Source organism: Scyliorhinus canicula, chromosome 11, assembly GCF_902713615.1.
Source record: "Scyliorhinus canicula chromosome 11, sScyCan1.1, whole genome shotgun sequence".
In the NCBI taxonomy this organism is placed as follows: Eukaryota; Metazoa; Chordata; class Chondrichthyes; order Carcharhiniformes; family Scyliorhinidae; genus Scyliorhinus; species Scyliorhinus canicula.
Window position 1 is genome coordinate 3,951,558 of NC_052156.1, and position 18,815 is coordinate 3,970,372.

The following is an 18,815-nucleotide window of genomic DNA, read 5'->3' on the forward strand; positions in this document are numbered from 1 at the left end:
TGTGTGTTAGTGTGTCTGTGTGTTAGTGTGTCTGTGCATTAGTGTGTCTGTGCGTTAGTGTGTCTGTGCGTTAGTGTGTCTGTGCGTTAGTGTGTCTGTGCGTTAGTGTGTCTGTGCGTTAGTGTGTCTGTGCGTTAATGTGTCTGTGCGTTAGTCTGCCCCGATGCCGGCTGTCGGATTCTCTGGAGCTGGTTTTTCAGTGTGGGCAGGAATCGTGCCGCGCCCTTTGGGGGCCTTTGGCAGTGCCCCTCCCCCCGTGATTCTCTGCCCAATGATGAGGTCCGTACCGGCGGGAGCTGGCTCAGCGGGCGACCTGCAGAGACCTCGGGGGGGCGTGGGATGATCTGGCCCCGGTGGGGGGCCCCATCTTGGCCTGGCCCGCCATCGGGACCCACCGATCCGTGGGCGGGCCTGTGCCTTGAGGGCACTCTTTCCCTCCGCGCCGGCCGGTGTAACCGCCCCCGTTGGCCGGCTCGGAGAAGAACCCCACTGCGCTTGCACGGGGATGACGCCAGCACACCCTGGCGCTCCCGCTCATGCGCCACCTCGCACCGGCCTGTGGAGACCCTTCAGCGCCAGCTGGTGTTATGCCAACCCCACTTGCTTCGCCCTAGCCCCTGAAGATGCGGTGGATTCCACACCTTCCGGGCGGCCTGATTCCGGAGTGCTTCACGCCACCCCCCTACCCCAGGACCACCCAGCCCGCCGGGTAGGGGAGAATCCCACCCGAGTGGTCCTGTGCTGTAGCTTCTCCAGGTCGGTACCTCATTGTTCGGTCTGCCTGATGTTGCTCCTGGCTCTCCTGCACCCTTCATTGAACCCGGGTTGATCCCCTGGCTGGGTGGTAATGGTAGAGTGGGGGATATAAGAACTAGGAGCAGGAGTAGGCCATCTGGCCCCTCGAGCCTGCTCCGCCATTCAATTAGATCATGGCTGATCTTTTGTGGACTCAGCTCCACTTTCCGGCCCGAACACCATAACCCTTAATCCCTTTATTCTTCAAAAAACTATCTATCTTTACCTTAAAAACATGTAATGAAGGAGCCTCAACTGCTTCACTGGGCAAGGAATTCCATAGATTCGCAACCCTTTGGGTGAAGAAGTTCCTCCTAAACTCAGTCCTAAATCTACTTCCCCTTATTTTGAGGCTATGTCCCCTAGTTCTGCTGTCACCCGCCAGTGGAAACAACCTGCCCCGCATCTATCCTATCTATTCCCTTCATAATTTTAAATGTTTCTATAAGATCCCCCCTCATCCTTCTAAATTCCAACGAGTACAGTCCCAGTCTACTCAACCTCTCCTCATAATCCAACCCCTTCAGCTCTGGGATTAACCTAGTGAATCTCCTCTGCACACCCTCCAGCGCCAGTACGTCCTTTCTCAGGTAAGGAGACAAAACTGAACACAATACTCCAGGTGTGGCCGCACTAACACCTTATACAATTGCAACATAACCTCCCTAGTCTTAAACTCCATCCCTCTAGCAATGAAGGACAAAATTCCATTTGCCTTCTTAATCACCTGTTGCACTTGTAAACCAACCTTCTGTGACTCATGCACTAGCACACCCAAGTCTCTCTGAACAGCGGCATGCTTTAATATTTTATCGTTTAAATAATAATCCCGTTTGCTGTTATTTCTACCAAAATGGATAACCTCACATTTGTCAACATTGTATTCCATCTGCCAGACCCGAGCCCATTCACTTAACCTATCTAAATCCCTCTGCAGACTTCCAGTATCCTCTGCACTTTTCGCTTTACCACTCATCTTAGTGTCATCTGCAAACTTGGACACATTGCCCTTGGTCCCCAACTCCAAATCATCAATGTAAATTGTGAACAATTGTGGGCCCAACACGGATCCCTGAGGGACACCACTAGCTACTGATTGCCAACCAGAGAAACACCCATTTACCCCAACTCTTTGCTTTCTATTAATTAACCAATCCTCTATCCATGCTACTACTTTACCCTTAATGCCATGCATCTTTATCTTATGCAGCAACCTTTTGTGTGGCACCCTGTCAAAGGCTTTCTGGAAATCCAGATATACCACATCCATCGGCTCCCCGTTATCTACTGCACTGGTAATGTCCTCAAAAAATTCCACTAAATTAGTTAGGCATGACCTGCCTTTTATGAACCCATGCTGCGTCTGCCCAATGGGACAATTTCTATCCAGATGCCTCGCAATTTCTTCCTTGATGATAGATTCCAGCATCTTCCCTATTACCGAAGTTAAACTCACTGGCCTATAATTTCCTGCTTTCTGCCTACCTCCTTTTTTAAACAGTGGCGTCACGTTTGCTAATTTCCAATCCACCGGGGTATGAGGTTACAGATTGTGGGTGAACACAATTCTGCAGCTGATGATGGCCCACAGCGCCTCATGGATGCCTGACCTTGAGTTGCTACATCTGTTCGAAGTCTATCCCATTTAGCACGGTGGTAGTGCCACACAGCTCGATGGAGGGTATCCTCAATGTGAAGACGGGACTTTGTCTCCACAAGGACTGTGCGGTGGTCACTTCTCCCGATACTGTCATGGACAGGCAGGTTGGTGAGGATGAGGTCAAGTATGTTTTCCCTCTTGTTGGTTCCCTCACCACCTGCTGCAGTCCCAGTCTAGCAGCTATTGTCCTTTAGGACCCGGCCAGCTCGGTCTGTGGTGGTACTACCCAGCCACCCTTGTTGATGGACATTAAATTCCCCCACCCAGAGTATATTCTGCGCCCTTGCCACCCTCAGTGCTTCCTCCGAGTGGTGTTCAACATGGAGGAGAACTGATTCCTCAGCTGATGGTGGCCGGTTTGTGGTAATCAGCAGGAGGTTTCCTTGACCATGTCTAACCTGAAGCTACAAGACCTCATGGAGCCCAGAGCCAATGGTGAGGATTCCCAGGGCAACTCCCTCCCAACTGTATCCCACTGTGCCCCCGGCACCTCTGCTGGGTCTGTCCTGCCAGTGAGACAGGACCCAGGGATGGTGATAGCCCCCAGATGTTAGTAAGGAGGTTGTTGCAGGGTGGGCAGGGCTGGGTTGGACGTTGTCGTTTCCGCTGCCTGGGTCAATGCCAGGTGGTCTGCCCGGTTTCATTCCTTTTTTGCCTTTTCCATAAGACCATAAGACATGGGGGCAGAAATGGCCACTCGGCCCATCGAGTCTGCTCCGTCATTCAATCATGGCTGATATTTTTCTCATCCCCATTCTCCTGCCTTCTCCCCATAACCCCTGATCCCCTTATTGATCAAGAAAATTAATTTTCATAGCGGTTAAATACAACTGAGTGGCTCCTGGGCCATTTCAGAGTCAGCCACATTGCTGTGTGTCTGGAGTCACATGTAGGCCAGACCGGGTAAGGACAGCAGATTTCCTTCCCTAAAGGACATTCGTGAAAAAGATGGGTTTTTACAGCAATCAACAATGGTTTCCTGGTCATCGTTAGACTTGTAATTCTAGATATTTTAAAGAGTTAAATTTCACTACCTGCCGCGGTGGGATTTGAACCTGGGTCCCCAGATTATTACCCTGGGTATCGGGATTATTAATCCAGTGTCAATACCACTCAGCCACCCATTGGTTTAATGTTTGTGTTAGTGTGTCTGTGAATTAGTGTTTTACATTAGTGTGCGTGTGTCTGTGCGTTAGTGTGTTTGTGTGTGTTCGTGAGTGTGTGTTTACGTTAGTGTGTCTGTGTGTGTGTGTTTGTGTTAGTGTGTCTGTGCGTTAGTATGTGTGTGTGTTTTTGTTAGTATGCCTATGCATTAGTGTCTGTTTGTCTGTGTTAGTGTGTGTGGTTTTTTTTTTGGTTTTTTTGTGTCTATGTTAGTATGCCTGTGCATTATTGCCTGTCTGTTTGCGTTTGTGTGTTTGTATGTGTGTGTATTTGTTAGTGTGCCTGTGTGTTGTGTTAGTGTGTCCGTGTGTGGGTGTGTGTGTGTCTGTGTGTGCATAGGTATGTGTGTGCCTGTGTGTGTGTCGATGCGTGTGTGCGTGTGTGTCTGTGCGTGTGTGTATGGGTGTGTGTGTCTGGGTGTGTATGGGTGAGTCTGGGTGTGAGTGTGTCTGGGTGTATGTGTGTCTAAGCATTTCTGGGTGTGTGTGTATGTGTGTGTGTCTGGGTGTGTGTGTGTATGGGTGTGTGTGTCTGTGTGTGTATGGGGGTGTGTGTGTCTGTGTGTGTGTGTGTGTGTGTATGTGTGTGTGTGTGTGTGTCTGTGTGTGTCTGGGTGTGTGTGTGTTTGGGTGTGTGTGTGTTTGGGTGTGTGTGTTTGGGTGTGTGTGTGGGTGGGTGTGTGTGGGTGTGGATGAGTGTATGTGTGTGGGTGTGTGTGTGTGGGTGTGGATGAGTGGATGTGTGTGCGTGTGGGTATGTGTGTGTGTGTGGGGGGGGTGTGTGTGTGTGTGGGTGGGTGTGTGTGGGTGTGGATGAGTGGATGTGTGTGTGTGTGGGTATGTGTGTGTGTGGGGGTGGGGTGTGGGTGTGTGTGTGGGTGGGTGTGTGTGGGTGTGGATGAGTGTATGTGTGTGTGTGTGGGTGTGTATGTGGATGTGGATGAGTGTATGTGTGTGTGTGTGGGTGGATGTGTGTGCGTGTGTGGGTGTGTGTCTGGGTGTGGATGAGTGTATGTGTGTGTGTGGGTGTGTGTCTGGGTGTGTGTGTGGGTGTGTGTGTGTGGGTGGGAGTGTGTGGGTGTGTATGAGTGTATGTGTATGTGTGTGTGTGTGTGGGTGGGTGTGTGTGGGTGTGTATGAGTCTATGTGTGTGTGTGTGTGTTTGGGTGTGTGTGTGTGGGTGGGTGGGTGGGTGTGGGTGTGGATGAGTGTGTGTGTGTCTGGGTGTGTGGTTGGGTGTGTGTGGGTGTGTATGAGTCTATGTGTATGTGTGTGTGTGTGTCTGGGTGGGTGTGTGTGGGTGTGTATGAGTCTATGTGTGTGTGTGTGTGTTTGGGTGTGTGTGTGGGTGGGTGGGTGTGGGTGTGGATGAGTGTGTGTGTGTCTGGGTGTGTGGTTGGGTGTGTGTGGGTGTGTATGAGTCTATGTGTATGTGTGTGTGTGGGCATACGGCTGCCAGTTCGTGTGTACCAAGTGTACCAACTCCCCCTTCTGTCTAATAGCAAAGCTGCTTTCTGTCCCTCTCCCTCCCCCTCTCTCTGCAGTGTGCCAATTTTACGCGGTGACGCAGAGAGGCAGCTCTGCGCTGGGTTTTTCCACTCATGCATGAGGTTAGTGCTGAAGGAGGGCTGCTTAAGACCAGGCCCCTATAAATGAAATTGACTCCTTCTCCAGTCAGCGGTCCAGTTGCAGTCAAACAAGCCGAGAGATCTGTGTGCGGCTGGGGCAACTGCTAACTTCTGGGATCGCACCCACAGGTAATGAGCAACGAATGGGGACATTATTATATATGGTCTAGCTTTTAACGATGGGGAGAAAGATGAATTTTAATTAATGCCGATTTGCAATGTTGTAAAATTCGATTCCTGGAGGGGATTCTGCATTTTGGGGAATTAATTCTCAGGGGCAAAAAAAATCTCTTTTCTAAAGCCCAGGCCAGCAGCGAGGGAATTGAAGCTGGATATTTGTGACATGAACATTGGGGAAATTGTAACTAGTGTAATCGATCAGGCGGAACCGCTTGTTCATTTCCGAGGAGGGGGGGGGAACAAAGAAAGCATTAAAAATACCCGGTTAAAAATCATTCAAAGGGGCACCCGGAGATTTTAAGGATCGTGGGGCTCATTTCCCTGAGAATTTGGGGGATTTGGAAGGTGGTGGATTTGAGATTAAAAGGATTTTTTTTTACTGTGTGGGTGGGGGGGGGGGGGGGGGTGAAATAGCTGATGTGTTTTCCGTGTTGATTTGTGAATTGTACTGGATCCTTTCCCCGGGCTACTGTATTCTCTCTCTCTCTCTCGTTTTTTTGTTCTTTTCTGTATTTTTTTTTCTTTATTCTCTCAAACAGAAGGCTGGACAAGTGTACTGGACGGAGAGTAAGGGCGTTATTCCAGGAGTACAAAACTGCTTTTGTTGTATGTAGTATTGTATTTTTTGTTGTATTTTTTTGCTGTATTGTTGATGTAGCGAATTACTGAATTTAATTATTTGTCATATACACATAGATATTTGTAAAATACCCAAAGATAGGAGAAACCTTTTAGTTTGCTTTGAGCTAGAGGAGGCATTATAATCATGACTGGAAACTGATGGGGGGGGGGTGGGGGGAGAGGGGCAGAGAGGGTGATAGATAGAGACGTTTTCTCTTTTCACAGACAGCCCACGTTGTGGGTGTGTGTGTGTGGGGGGGGGGGGGGTGACTGAAAAGAGGGAGAGATGTGGAGGGGGGGGGGGAAGAAGTGGAGAGAATTGGGTAGGGAGAGGGGGCAGATCCTAGAGTTTAACATCAAAATTCAAAAGCATAATTTGGGTCTGTTTTAAATGTGAGGGGACGGTAGCGGGTGTGGAGGTATTTTAGGTGAATTGAGATTTAGCGGGGGGGGGGGGGGGAGGTGGGGGACACGAAGGGAAGGGTTTGCATTTATATCTTTAAAGAAAGGCAAAATGGAGATTGGGTCAAGTTGAAGATAAGTAGCTGATTTTTCTCGGCGAGGGGGCTGGAATGGGGAGATTCAGATTGAGAAATGTGCTTAATTGATGTCCAGATACCTATTTGAGGCAGATGTAAGGGGGGCTAGTGTTGGAGTAGATGATTTGTGACTGGTATTTTCCAGGGAACAATACTGATTTGGAGCCTCTCTTGTCTTTCTCTTCCCTCCCCCTCGTGTGTGTGTGTGTGCGTGTGTGTGCCCGATCAGAATGGCACGGGGTTGAAAAGATGCATTGCTTAAAAGATTTTCACAAAGACATCCTGAAGCCCTCTCCCGGGAAGAGTCCGGGATCTCGCCCAGAGGACGAGGCGGACGCAAAGTGCAGCGGGAGAAAATGGGCCAACAAGCTCGATTTCATCCTATCCGTGGCCGGAGGTTTCATCGGACTGGGCAACGTCTGGAGATTCCCCTATCTCTGCTACAAGAATGGTGGAGGTCAGTAAAAGGGGGGGGCTAGCAGGGGGGCTGCGGGCCGATGTGGTCAGCTGCTCCCTGTCTGGGTTTCGGTGCAAAGGGGGCAGAATATTGTCAGCCTGGGGTGTCTCGAAGTGAAAGGCAGAAATTCGCTGTTATATTGGTTGGAATTGCATTTATTTATTGAGTTGTTTTATTTTCTCTGCCTGGCTGGGAGTTAGTAATCAAGCCCCTGTGCACAGTGTTGCAATCCTGAGCGGTACATTAAACCCCCCTCCACCGGCTCGGCACAGGCGACTTCATCTCAATATCACAACACCATGTTACATCTGATTTGCCTGTGCACTCACTGATAAAATGGTGGAGAGCGAGCGAGCTGCTGTGTTTATTGGCTGCTGCTTTCCCTTGGTTACTGAATGCGGCAGGTGTTGTATTCAGTAAATATCCCGCTGGCATGCAGGCAATGGGCAGAATGGCCTCCTGTGCTGTTAATCTTGCAAAGTCCACTGAAACTAACGCCTGAGGTTTGGCTGGCCATGTCCACTGTGCAGTGCTGACCTGGCCCACGGTGGCTTCATCAACCACAAATTTCAACAACAAAAATAAAAGGTTTGCGAAACTACCTTTCCTCGGGTGACAAAAAGCAGGCCCTTCAATTTGGGGACCATTTTAATTACCAGATGTGATAGCTATTTGCAATCGTCATGTTAATGCTACATGGTGAAGAACATATTGGGGAAGTCAGAATTAAAACCTTGTGGTCAGTGCCAGTATTCATGTGCTGGGCATACTTCCTCCCCCTCTAATTAACTCCTAACTCTCTGCCCCCTTTTCCTTGACATGTGCACCACACACACAACCTCAATCTGTAATCTCATGGTCCAGCATGTCCCCCACTCTACCATTACCCCCCAGCCAGGGGATCAACCCGGGTTCAATGAAGGGTGCAGGAGAGCCAGGAGCAACATCAGGCAGACCGAACAATGAGGTGTCGGACTGGTGAAGCTACAACACAGGACTGCTTGTGTGCCAAACAGGGTAAGCAGCAAGTAATAGACAGAGCTAAGCAATTGTGCAACCAACAAATCAGATCTAAGATCTGCAGTCCCGCCACATCCAGCCGTGAATGGTGGTGGACAATTAAACAACTCACTGGAGGAGGAGACGCCACAAATATCCCCATCCTCAATGAAGGAGGAGCCCAGCACATCTGTGCACAAGACAAGGCTGAGGCATTCGCAATAACCTTCAGCCAGAAGTGCCGAGTGGGTGATCTATCTCGGTCTCCTCCGGAAGTCCCCAGCATCACAGATGTCAGTCTTCAGCCAAGTTGATTCACTCCACGTGATATCAAGAAACGGCTGAAGACACTGGATACTGCAAAGGCTCTGGACCTTGTCAATATTCCGACAATAATACTTAAGACGTGTGCTCCAGAACTTGCCGCTCCCCTAGCCAAGCTGTTCCAGTACAGCTACAACACTGGCATCTACCCGGCAATGTGGAAAATTGCCCAGGTGTGTCCTGTACACAAGAAACAGGACAAATCCAACCCAGCCAATTACTGCCCTATCAGAATATTCTCGAATATCAAGCAGCACTTACTCAGCAATAACCAGCTCACGGACACTCAGTTTGGGTTCCGCCAGGGTCACTCAACTCCTGACCTCATTATAGCCTTGGTTCCAACATGGACAAAAGAGCTGAATGCCAGAGGTTAAAAGCAAGTTACTGCGGATGCTGGAATCTGAAACGAAAGGGAAAATGCTGGAAAATCTCAGCAAGTCTGGCAGCATCTGGAGGGAGAGAAAAGAGCTAACGTTTCGAGTCTGATGACTCTTTGTCAAAGTTAACAGACAGAGAGAGTGGGAAATATTTATACTGTGGAGTGAGAATGAAAGATGAGTCATAGCCACAGAAACCCAGGAAAACTGAATGCCAGAGGTGAGGTGAGAGTGACTGCCCTGTCATCAAGGCAGCATTTGACTGAGTATGGCATCAAGGAGCCCTGGCTAAACTGGAGTCTATGGGAATCAGGGAGAAAATTCTCTGTTGGTTGGAGTCATTCCCGGCACAAAGGAAGATGGTTGTGGTGGTTGGAGGGCATTCATCTCAGCTCCAGAACATCACTGCAGGAGTTCCTCAGGGTAGCTGTTTCATCGATGACTCTCCCTGCTTCACAGGGGAGGGTGTTTTCTGAGGATTGAACAGTGTTGAGTTCATTTGCAACTGCGATATTGATACAAAAATAAAATACTGCAGATGCCTGAAATCTGAAATAAAAACTAAATGCTGAAAACAGTTTGAGGGCAAGCATCTGTGGAGAGAGAATCAGAGATAGCGTTTGTTTGATTTCTTCTGCAGGATGTGGGCGTCGCAGGTTAGGCCAGTATTTATTGCCCATCCCTAATTGCCCTGGAGAAGGTGACCATGAGGCACCTTTTCAGGCAGACCTGCTTCAAGTCCGTGGCCTTTCATCAGAATTCTCCTAAGATGCACTGCAGCAACTCACCAAGGTCCCTTCAACGGTCACACCAAGCCCATGACCTTTACTATCTCGAAGGACAAGGGCAGCAGACACCTGGGAACACCACCACCTCCACGCTATTCATTTTTTCCAATTAAGAGGCAATTTAGCGTGTCCGATCCACCTCCCCTGCACATCTTTGGGTTGTGGGGGCGAAACCCACGCAGACACGGGGAATGTGCAAACTCCCCACGGACAGTGACCCGGGGCCAGGATCAAACCCGCGACTTCGGCGCTGTGAGACAGCAGTGATAACCACTACGCCACCGTGCCAAATTCTTAACCATCCGGTCTTTTTAATGTTGAAATGAGCCCCAAACCTATCCAGTCTTTCCTGACAGTTGCAACTTCTCAATTTTGCTATCATTTTGTCAATCTGTTATACACTTCTTCAATGTTGCAATATCCATTTGACAATGAGGAGAGCAGAAGTGTTCTGTGAATGTGGTTTATCAAAGAAAGTATCTTTGAAAATTGAAACATTGCCTTGTTTCGCGATGTGATCCCCCCCACCCCCCCACCACCCCAAGTATTTTTACACCCATTATCAACCCAAGCGGTTACTTTTAATTATTTTGTGTCTCTATTCCCAGATGTATTTAGCTCCTCTACATTATTTACTTTCATAATTTTCCGAGGAATGTTGCCTTCTTATTCCTGCTTCTGAATTGCATCGTCTACCCCAAGTTATATTGAACTTCATCTGGCATTTTATCTTGATTTGTCACATTCTGCCACTCTGCATGTTTTCCTATATTTTGGTGCAGTCCTCCATATTACTAATAACATTACTAACGATATACATCCCCCTCCCCACCCGCGCGTGCAACATACTTGAGCTCAGGGCAGCACGGTGGCCTAGTGGTTAGCACAGCTGCATCACGGCGCTGAGGTCCCAGGTTCAACCCCGGCTCTGGGTCACTGTCCCTGTGGAGTTTGCACATTCTCCCCGTGTCTGCATGGGTTTCACCCCCACAACACAAAAATGTGCAGAGTAGGTGGATTGGCCACGCTAAATTGCCCCTTAATTGGAAAAAATAATTGGGTACTCTAAATTTATTCTTTTTTAAAACATAGTTGAGCTTATCCTCACCAACCTGCCTGCTGCCGAGGCATCAGTCCATGATCGTATCGGTAGGAGGGACCACCGCACAGTCCTTGTGGAGACAAAATCCTCTCTTAACTGATGACTGCACAAAGCTCAGCACCATTCACGACTCCTCAAATATCGAAACAGTCCATGTCCAAATGCAGCAAGACCTGGACAATATCCAGGCTTGGGGCTGACAAGTGGCAAGTTACATTCGCGCCACACAAGTGCCAGGCAATGACCATCTTCAACAAGAGAGGATCTAACCACCACCCCTTGACATTCAATGGCATTATCATTCGCTGAATCCCTCACATTTAACATCCTGGGGGTTACCATTGATCAGAAACTGAACTGGACTAGCCATATTAATACTGTGGCTACCAGGGCAGGTCAAAGGCTAGGAATCCTACAGCGAGTAACTCACCTCCTGACCCCACAAAGCCTGTCCACCATCTACAAGGCACAAGTCAGGAGTGTGATGGAATACTCTCCCCTTGCCTGGATGAGCACAGCTCCAACAACATTAATGGAATTCAACAAAGCAGCCCATTGTGCCGTGTGTCCCATCTACAATATTCACTGCAGTAACTCACCAAGGTTCCTTAGACATCACCTTCCAAACCCACGGCCACTACCATCTAGAAGGACAAGAGCAGCAGATACCTGGGAACCCCACCACCTGGAGGTTCCCCTCCAAGTCACTCACCACCCTGACTGGGAAATATATCGATTCCCGGCTTGGGTCACTGTCTGTGCGGAGTCTGCACTTTCTCTCCGTGTGGGCGTGGGTTTCCTCCGGGTGCTCCGGTTTCCTCCCACAGTCCAGAGATGTGCAGGTTAGGTGGATTGGCCATGATAAATTACCCTCTGTCCAAAAAGGTTGGGTTAGGTGGGGTTACAGGGACAGGGTGGAGGAGTGGGGATAGGATGGACGTGTGGGCCTAGGTAGTGGGGTGCTCTTTCCAAAGGCCGGTGCAGACTCGATGGGCCAAATGGCCCTCCTTCTGTACTGTAAATTCCATGATCTATGATATCGCCGTTCCTTCAGTGTCACTGGGGCAAAATCCTGGAACTCCTCTCTAACAGCACAGTGGATGTATCTACACCTCAGGCACTGCAGCGATTCATGAAGGCAGCTCACCCCCACCTTCTGAAGTGTAATAAGGGATGGGCAATAAATGCTGATCCAGCCAGCGACACCCACATTGTCCCAAATTAATTTTAAAACAACAAGAAATACATCGGTGATGCTTTTCACAAGCGTGACTATTTCCAAAACACTTTGCAGATAACAAAATATTTTTGGCGTGGATTCACAGACGTGAGGCTGGTTGTGTTGTTTGTGGAATCTTTCTGAGTAAAAATCAGCAGCCATTCCTACATTGCATCTCTTCAAAATATTTCAATTCGTCGCAAAGTACCTTTTGACATACTGTGGCTTGCGGAAGGTACAAAGGAAATGGAAGTCTCGAATGTTTCAGCTGGGTATCAACTACAAATTTTGACATGGTTTGTGTGATGGCTGCCTGGTTTTATTTCTGTATTTGGTAGGAGCGCCGATGCCAACACTGGTCCCTCTGGGATGCCAAGCCCCCACTTGCTGACAGTCCCCCAAACTGCCTTCAGTTCACAGTCACTGGTTCTCGTTTTGATTTGTAGCTGGGCCTCAACCTCAGAAGGCATTTCCTGTGCATTTCTTGGTTGCTGAAACCTGCAAGTGGTTTTTTTTTGGTCTGCAAGACATTCTGCCTTTGCCCGTATATTTCTGAGTGATCACAAGAGGAAACAGGGTGTAATTTGCTTGAATAAAATAACAGGGTTTAGCATAAACAATTATCTAACTAGGCCTGTTTGAATGCCATGTAGATTCCACAAGAAATATTTCCCACCTTCCCTGTGGCATCTTTAGGTGGGGCTGACAGGGGCTGCTATTGTCTGCACTGCGCCTTCAGCAAGTTTGGACTCAAAACCTTGTGGTTGTACAGATGATAAAATGGGGAGAGTTGGCATGGAGAAATAGCAACAGAGGGACAGATGTCCCAGTGTAAATTTGAATATTTGAGGAGAAGCTGGATAAACACATGAGGGGGGAGGGGAATAGAGGGGGACTGGTGATTGGATGGGGTGAAGAGAGAATGGGAGGAGGCGGCTTTGAGGGAGAAACAGCAACGTGAGCCAACTGGGCAGAATGGATTATGTGAATGTAACTTGATACGATAATCTTTATTATCGTCACAAGTAGGCTTACATTAACACTGCGATGAAGTTACTGCGAAAATCCCCTAGTCCAGTGCTTCTCAAAGTATGGTACGCGTACTGGTGCCGGTACGCGAGCCATCGTCTGCCGGTACTTGGAGTGTTTCCAGAAAAGAAAGAGACAGTAATCCTGGATTGGCTTGTTTCGCTCACCGGTCCCTGGCCCATTGTAAAAAAAAACTGCCGGTACACCACATCAGATAGTTTGAGATGCGCTGCCCTAGTCGACACTCTCCCGGCGCCTGTTCGGGTACACAGAGGGAGAATTCAGAATGTTCAATTCACCTAACGAGCACGTCTTTCGGGAATTGTGGGAGGAAACCGGAGCACCCGGAGGAAACTCACGCAGACACGGGGAGAACATGCAGACTCCGCACAGACAGTGACCCAAGGCGGGAATCGAACCTGAGACCCTGGCACTGTGAAGCAACAGTGCTAACCACTGTGCTGCCCTGATGCTGGTACAACTGGCACGCCAAAGAGGTGTGTGCCTGACTGGCTCGATACCAGTGTTACATCGACATGTTAGGCAATGTGTAAATCCTACCAATAGTATTTTGTGGGGGCGTTTGAAACTGATTTCCAAATCAGTGGAATTGAAGCCAACCAACATTATAAAACAACAGAAAATGCTATTTATATAGCACCTTTAACCCTGTTATACACACCTAAAACCTTCTCACGAGTGTCATTCAACACAAAAAAAGCAGGCCCCAAAATAATGTTGGCATGGCTAATCCAAAGTTGGGTCAATGGAACATGGACAGGTGGAGAGGTTTAGGGAGAGGATTCCACAGCTCGGGACCAGGGCAGCTGGGTGCACGAACACCAGGGTGCAGTGATTCAAATCGGGAATGGGTAAGCTGCCAAAATGGAACGAGGGGAGAGGTGACAGAGGAACTGGCCAAAACAGCTGAGTATTTTCAGGAGCAAAGAATTCAGGTCGTTGTAGCAGCGAAAACTGCTCATTGGAGGTAAGATTTCCATCACGAGAGTTAATTTTTAAAAATGAATTTAGAGTGCCCAGTTCATTTTTCAATTTAGCGTGGCCAATCCACCTGCCCTCCACATCTTTGGGTTGTGGGGGTGAAACCCACGCAGACATGGGGAGAATGTGCAAACTTCACACAGACAGTGACCCAGAGCCGGGATCGAACCTGGGACCTCAGCGCCGTGAGGCAGCACTGCTAAGCACTGTGCCACCACGCTGCCCTTTAATTAATCAAATCACAATCACTGTTGGTGACAGGCCCGGCCCCACCAGTACTGTACCCCAGTGTTATACAGTGACAGACCCGTCCCAGCCAGTACTGTACCCCAGTGTTATACAGTGACAGACCCGTCCCCACCAGTACTGTACCCCAGTGTTATACAGTGACAGACCCGTCCCCACCAGTACTGTACCCCAGTGTTATACAGTGACAGACCCATCCCCACCAGTACTGTACCCCAGTGTTATACAGTGACAGACCCGTCCCCACCAGTACTGTACCCCAGTGTTATACAGTGACAGACCCGTCCCAGCCAGTACTGTACCCGAGTGTTATACAGTGACAGACCCGTCCCCACCTGTATTGTACCCCAGTGTTATACAGTGACAGACCCGTCCCCACCAGTACTGTACCCCAGTGTTACAGTGACAGACCCATCCCCACCAGTACTGTACCCCAGTGTTGTTACAGTGACAGACCCGTCCCCACCAGTACCGTACCCCTTTGTTATACAGGTGACATACCCGTCCCCACCAGTACTGTACCCCAGTGTTGTACAGTGACAGACCCGTCCCCACCAGTTACTGTACCCCAGTGTTATACAGTGACAGACCCGTCTCCATCAGTACTGTATCCCAGTGTTATACAGTGACAGACCCGTCCCCACCAGTACTGTACCCCAGTGTTATACAGTGACAGACCCGTCTCCATCAGTACTGTATCCCAGTGTTATACAGTGACAGAACCCGTCCCCACCAGTACTGTACCCAGTGTTATACAGTGACAGACCGTCCCCACCAGTACTGTACCCCAGTGTTATACAGTGACAGACCCGTCTCCATCAGTACTGTATCCAGTGTTATACAGTGACAGACCCGTCCCCACCAGTACTGTACCCCAGTGTTATACAGCGACAGGACCGGTCCCCATCAGTACTGAACCCCAGTGTTATACAGTGACAGACCCGTCCCCACCAGTACTGTACCCCAGTGTTATACAGTGACAGACCCGTCTCCACCAGTACTGTACCCCAGTGTTATACAGTGACAGACCCATCCCCTCCAGTACTTACCCCAGTGTTATACAGTGACAGACCCATCCCCATCAGTACTGTACCCCAGTGTTATACAGTGACAGACCCGTCTCCACCAGTACTGTACCCCAGTGTTATACAGTGACAGACCCATCCCCTCCAGTACTTACCCCAGTGTTATACAGTGACAGACCCGTCCCCACCAGTACTGTACCCCAGTGTTATACAGTGACAGACCCGTCCCCACCAGTACTGTACCCCAGTGTTATACAGTGACAGACCCGTCCCCACCAGTACTGTACCCCAGTGTTATACAGCGACAGACCCGTCCCCACCAGTAGTGTACCCCAGTGTTATACAGTGACAGACCCGTCCCTACCAGTACTGTACCCCAGTGTTATACAGTGACAGACCCGTCCCCACCAGTACTGTACCCCAGTGTTATACAGTGACAGACCCGTCCCTACCAGTACTGTACCCCAGTGTTACACAGTGACAGACCCGTCCCCACCAGTACTGTACCCCAGTGTTATACAGTGACAGACCCGTCCCCACCTGTATTGTACCCCAGTGTTATACAGTGACAGACCCGTCTCCACCAGTACTGTACCCCAGTGTTATACAGTGACAGACCCATCCCCTCCAGTACTTACCCCAGTGTTATACAGTGACAGACCCATCCCCACCAGTACTGTACCCCAGTGTTATACAGTGACAGACCCGTCCCTACCAGTACTGTACCCCAGTGTTACACAGTGACAGACCCGTCCCCACCAGTACTGTACCCCAGTGTTATACAGTGACAGACCCGTCCCCACCTGTATTGTACCCCAGTGTTATACAGTGACAGACCCGTCTCCACCAGTACTGTACCCCAGTGTTATACAGTGACAGACCCATCCCCTCCAGTACTTACCCCAGTGTTATACAGTGACAGACCCGTCTCCACCAGTACTGTACCCCAGTGTTATACAGTGACAGACCCATCCCCTCCAGTACTTACCCCAGTGTTATACAGTGACAGACCCGTCCCCACCAGTACTGTACCCCAGTGTTATACAGTGACAGACCCGTCCCCACCAGTACTGTACCCCAGTGTTATACAGTGACAGACCCGTCCCCACCAGTACTGTACTCCAGAAAACCTCACATTTAGAGCACACAGCTGCACAACTATTAATGCCCTCCCGAATGACTGGTGTCTCTGTGGCCACCTCCACATCAGCAGCAGTACGACAATCTCACACAGCCTGAACAATGTTAAATTAACTCCCCTTGTCAGCGCTGAGATTGGAATCAAGTTCACCTTTATTTTTATTCATTTCCTGTGTTCACTCGGGCGATGTGAGTACCATTGCCAAGTGAGTCCCATCCCTAATTGCTCAAACCAGTGACACAACAGTCAAGTGATTTATTTCAAACCCATTCAGACCAATTTTGCTTTCAGCTTTTCAAACTTTTTTTTTGAAAGCCGTTGTTAGATTTTGGTTAAATATTTGAACTTCCCGACAGGCCTGTGGGGACTCTTCACGGTCCAAAGAGTGGTTGTCGAATGTCTACGACTTGCCCGGGTGATGCAGACTTTACGGTGTCGCCATTCAATGCACTGTTGGAAACGCGGCAATTTTTTTTTGTGGACAGCAAGATCCCGCAGGCAGCGCGGTGATCATGGTCAGACAATCTGTTTTGTTGGTCGAGGGGTTGGCTCGGACACCAGACGGGAAACGGCGTTGGCGGGATTTGTGCCATCCAATGAGAGGGCAGACGGGAATTCCCCGTAACGACACGGCCGAGTTGAATAGTTCCCGGGCACAGAGGGAATCTTTTGATGAGGTGGGTTAGTGAGTTGATCTGGAAGATCTGGCACAATTGGATTGGAAGGCAGGGTGAGCACAACGGGTTGAAAGGTGTATCTCTGCACCTATTTTATTATATTTGCTTGTTTCGCAGTTCAGGAAGTTGGCTTCATCACCTGCATCTCGAGGGCAATTAGGGATGTACAATAAATATTGGTGTACACTGTGACATCACCATCACATCTAAAGGCGGCATCTCGACGGTCCTGAATACAATACCCTCAACTGCTATCTTTATTCCCACTTAAACAACAAGAAAAAAACCCATCTTGGTTCTCAATCCACTTTAAATACCAATGGCACAGAGGAATACTTGCTTAACACAGATGTTCTTTCAGAAAGAGAGATCGCTTGGTACTGCTTTAAATAAAAGATCTGGCTCCTGCCAGAACCATGCAGAAACTCTGGCTGTGTGACTTCAGGAGCTGCTTCTCAGCTTGTTTCAGCTCCCCACTGTCCTCAGACAAGTCTGCGCCGCTTTAAAGGCTGTTGATCTATTTTAACTAAACTGCAGCGAGTGCCAAACTGCTTCACTTCTGGTCACAACTTCATTCAGCACACAACTGACCTGCTTTCTGCAAAATGCCTGATTTCTTAGCTCTAGTCAGCAACGACATCACCTTACTGAGCTGAAATCTAATCAACTCCACATGGAATCCCCTTAATCAAAACAATATTCTATTAGCCCAAGCTTTTTTATGATGGTTTATTTGCACTGCTGGCTCCCAACCTTTCAAACTGGGATTCTTTTAAATCATGACAGCAGCAGTCATGCGCGCTAACCCAACCTTTTAACCCTTACCACACCAAATACCTATAATATAATACATCTGCAATTTCTGCTTTCATCACAGTGGAGGTGGTGGTGTGTAGGTCAGGGTCTATAGGCTATGGTATGTAGGTCATAGTGTGGAGGTCAGAATCTATATAGGTCACGGTGTGTAGGTCAAGGTCTATAGGTCATGGTGTGAAGGTCAGTGCCTATAGGTCAGGGTCTGTAGGTCATGGTGTGACGGTCAGGGTCTATAGGTCATGGTGTGAAGGTCAGGGTCTGTCGGCCATGGTGTGACGGTCAGGGTCTATAGGTCATGGTGTGAAGGTCAGGGTCTGTCGGCCATGGTGTGACGGTCAGGGTCTATAGGTCATGGTGTGAAGGTCAGGGTCTGTAGATCATGGTGTGAAGGTCAGGGTCTGTCGGCCATGGTGTGACGGTCAGGGTCTGTAGGTCATGGTGTGAAGGTCAGGGTCTGTCGGTCATGGTGTGAAGGTCAGGGTCTGTCGGCCATGGTGTGACGGTCAGGGTCTGTAGGTCATGGTGTGAAGGTTAGGGTCTGTCGGTCATGGTGTGAAGGTCAGGGTCTGTAGGTCATGGTGTGTAGGTCATGGTCTGTAGGTCATGGTATGAAGGTCAGGGTCTAGAGGTCATGGTGTGAAGGTCAGGGTTTAGAGATCATGGTGTGAAGGTCATAGTGCGTAGGTCAGGGACCAGAGGCCATGGTGTCTAGGTCAGGGTCTAGAGGTCATGGTGTCTAGGCCAGGGTCTAGAGGTCATGGTGTGCAGGTCAGGGACTAGAGGTCATGGTGTCTAGGCTAGGGTCTAGAGGTCATGGTGTCTAGGCCAGGGTGATAGCGTAGGCTATGTTACTGGACCAATAGTTCAAAGACCCAGTCTAATCCAGAGGAATTGCATTCAAATTTCACCATGGACGGTTTGGATTCTGTTTCAAAATGTCCAGTGATAATGAAGCTGCTTGATTGTTGTAGACGGCAATCTGGTTTACTAATACATTTGAGGGAAGATTGTGTGTGTCTCCAAA

At 49.1% G+C, this 18,815-nt stretch overlaps 1 protein-coding gene across 1 annotated transcript in view; it reads left to right on the forward strand.

Moving 5' to 3' along the window:
- Window positions 1–5,280: 5,280 nt before the first annotated feature.
- Window positions 5,281–18,815, forward strand: part of LOC119973631 (sodium- and chloride-dependent taurine transporter-like) — a gene marked incomplete at its 5' end in the record, with an annotated part of 85,620 nt that continues 72,085 nt past the window's right edge. The window contains 3 exons of the mRNA XM_038812012.1: window positions 5,281–5,375; window positions 5,966–6,032; window positions 6,815–7,043. Coding sequence (XP_038667940.1) covers window positions 5,281–5,375; window positions 5,966–6,032; window positions 6,815–7,043 — 391 coding nt within the window. The remainder of the gene's footprint in view (window positions 5,376–5,965; window positions 6,033–6,814; window positions 7,044–18,815) is intronic.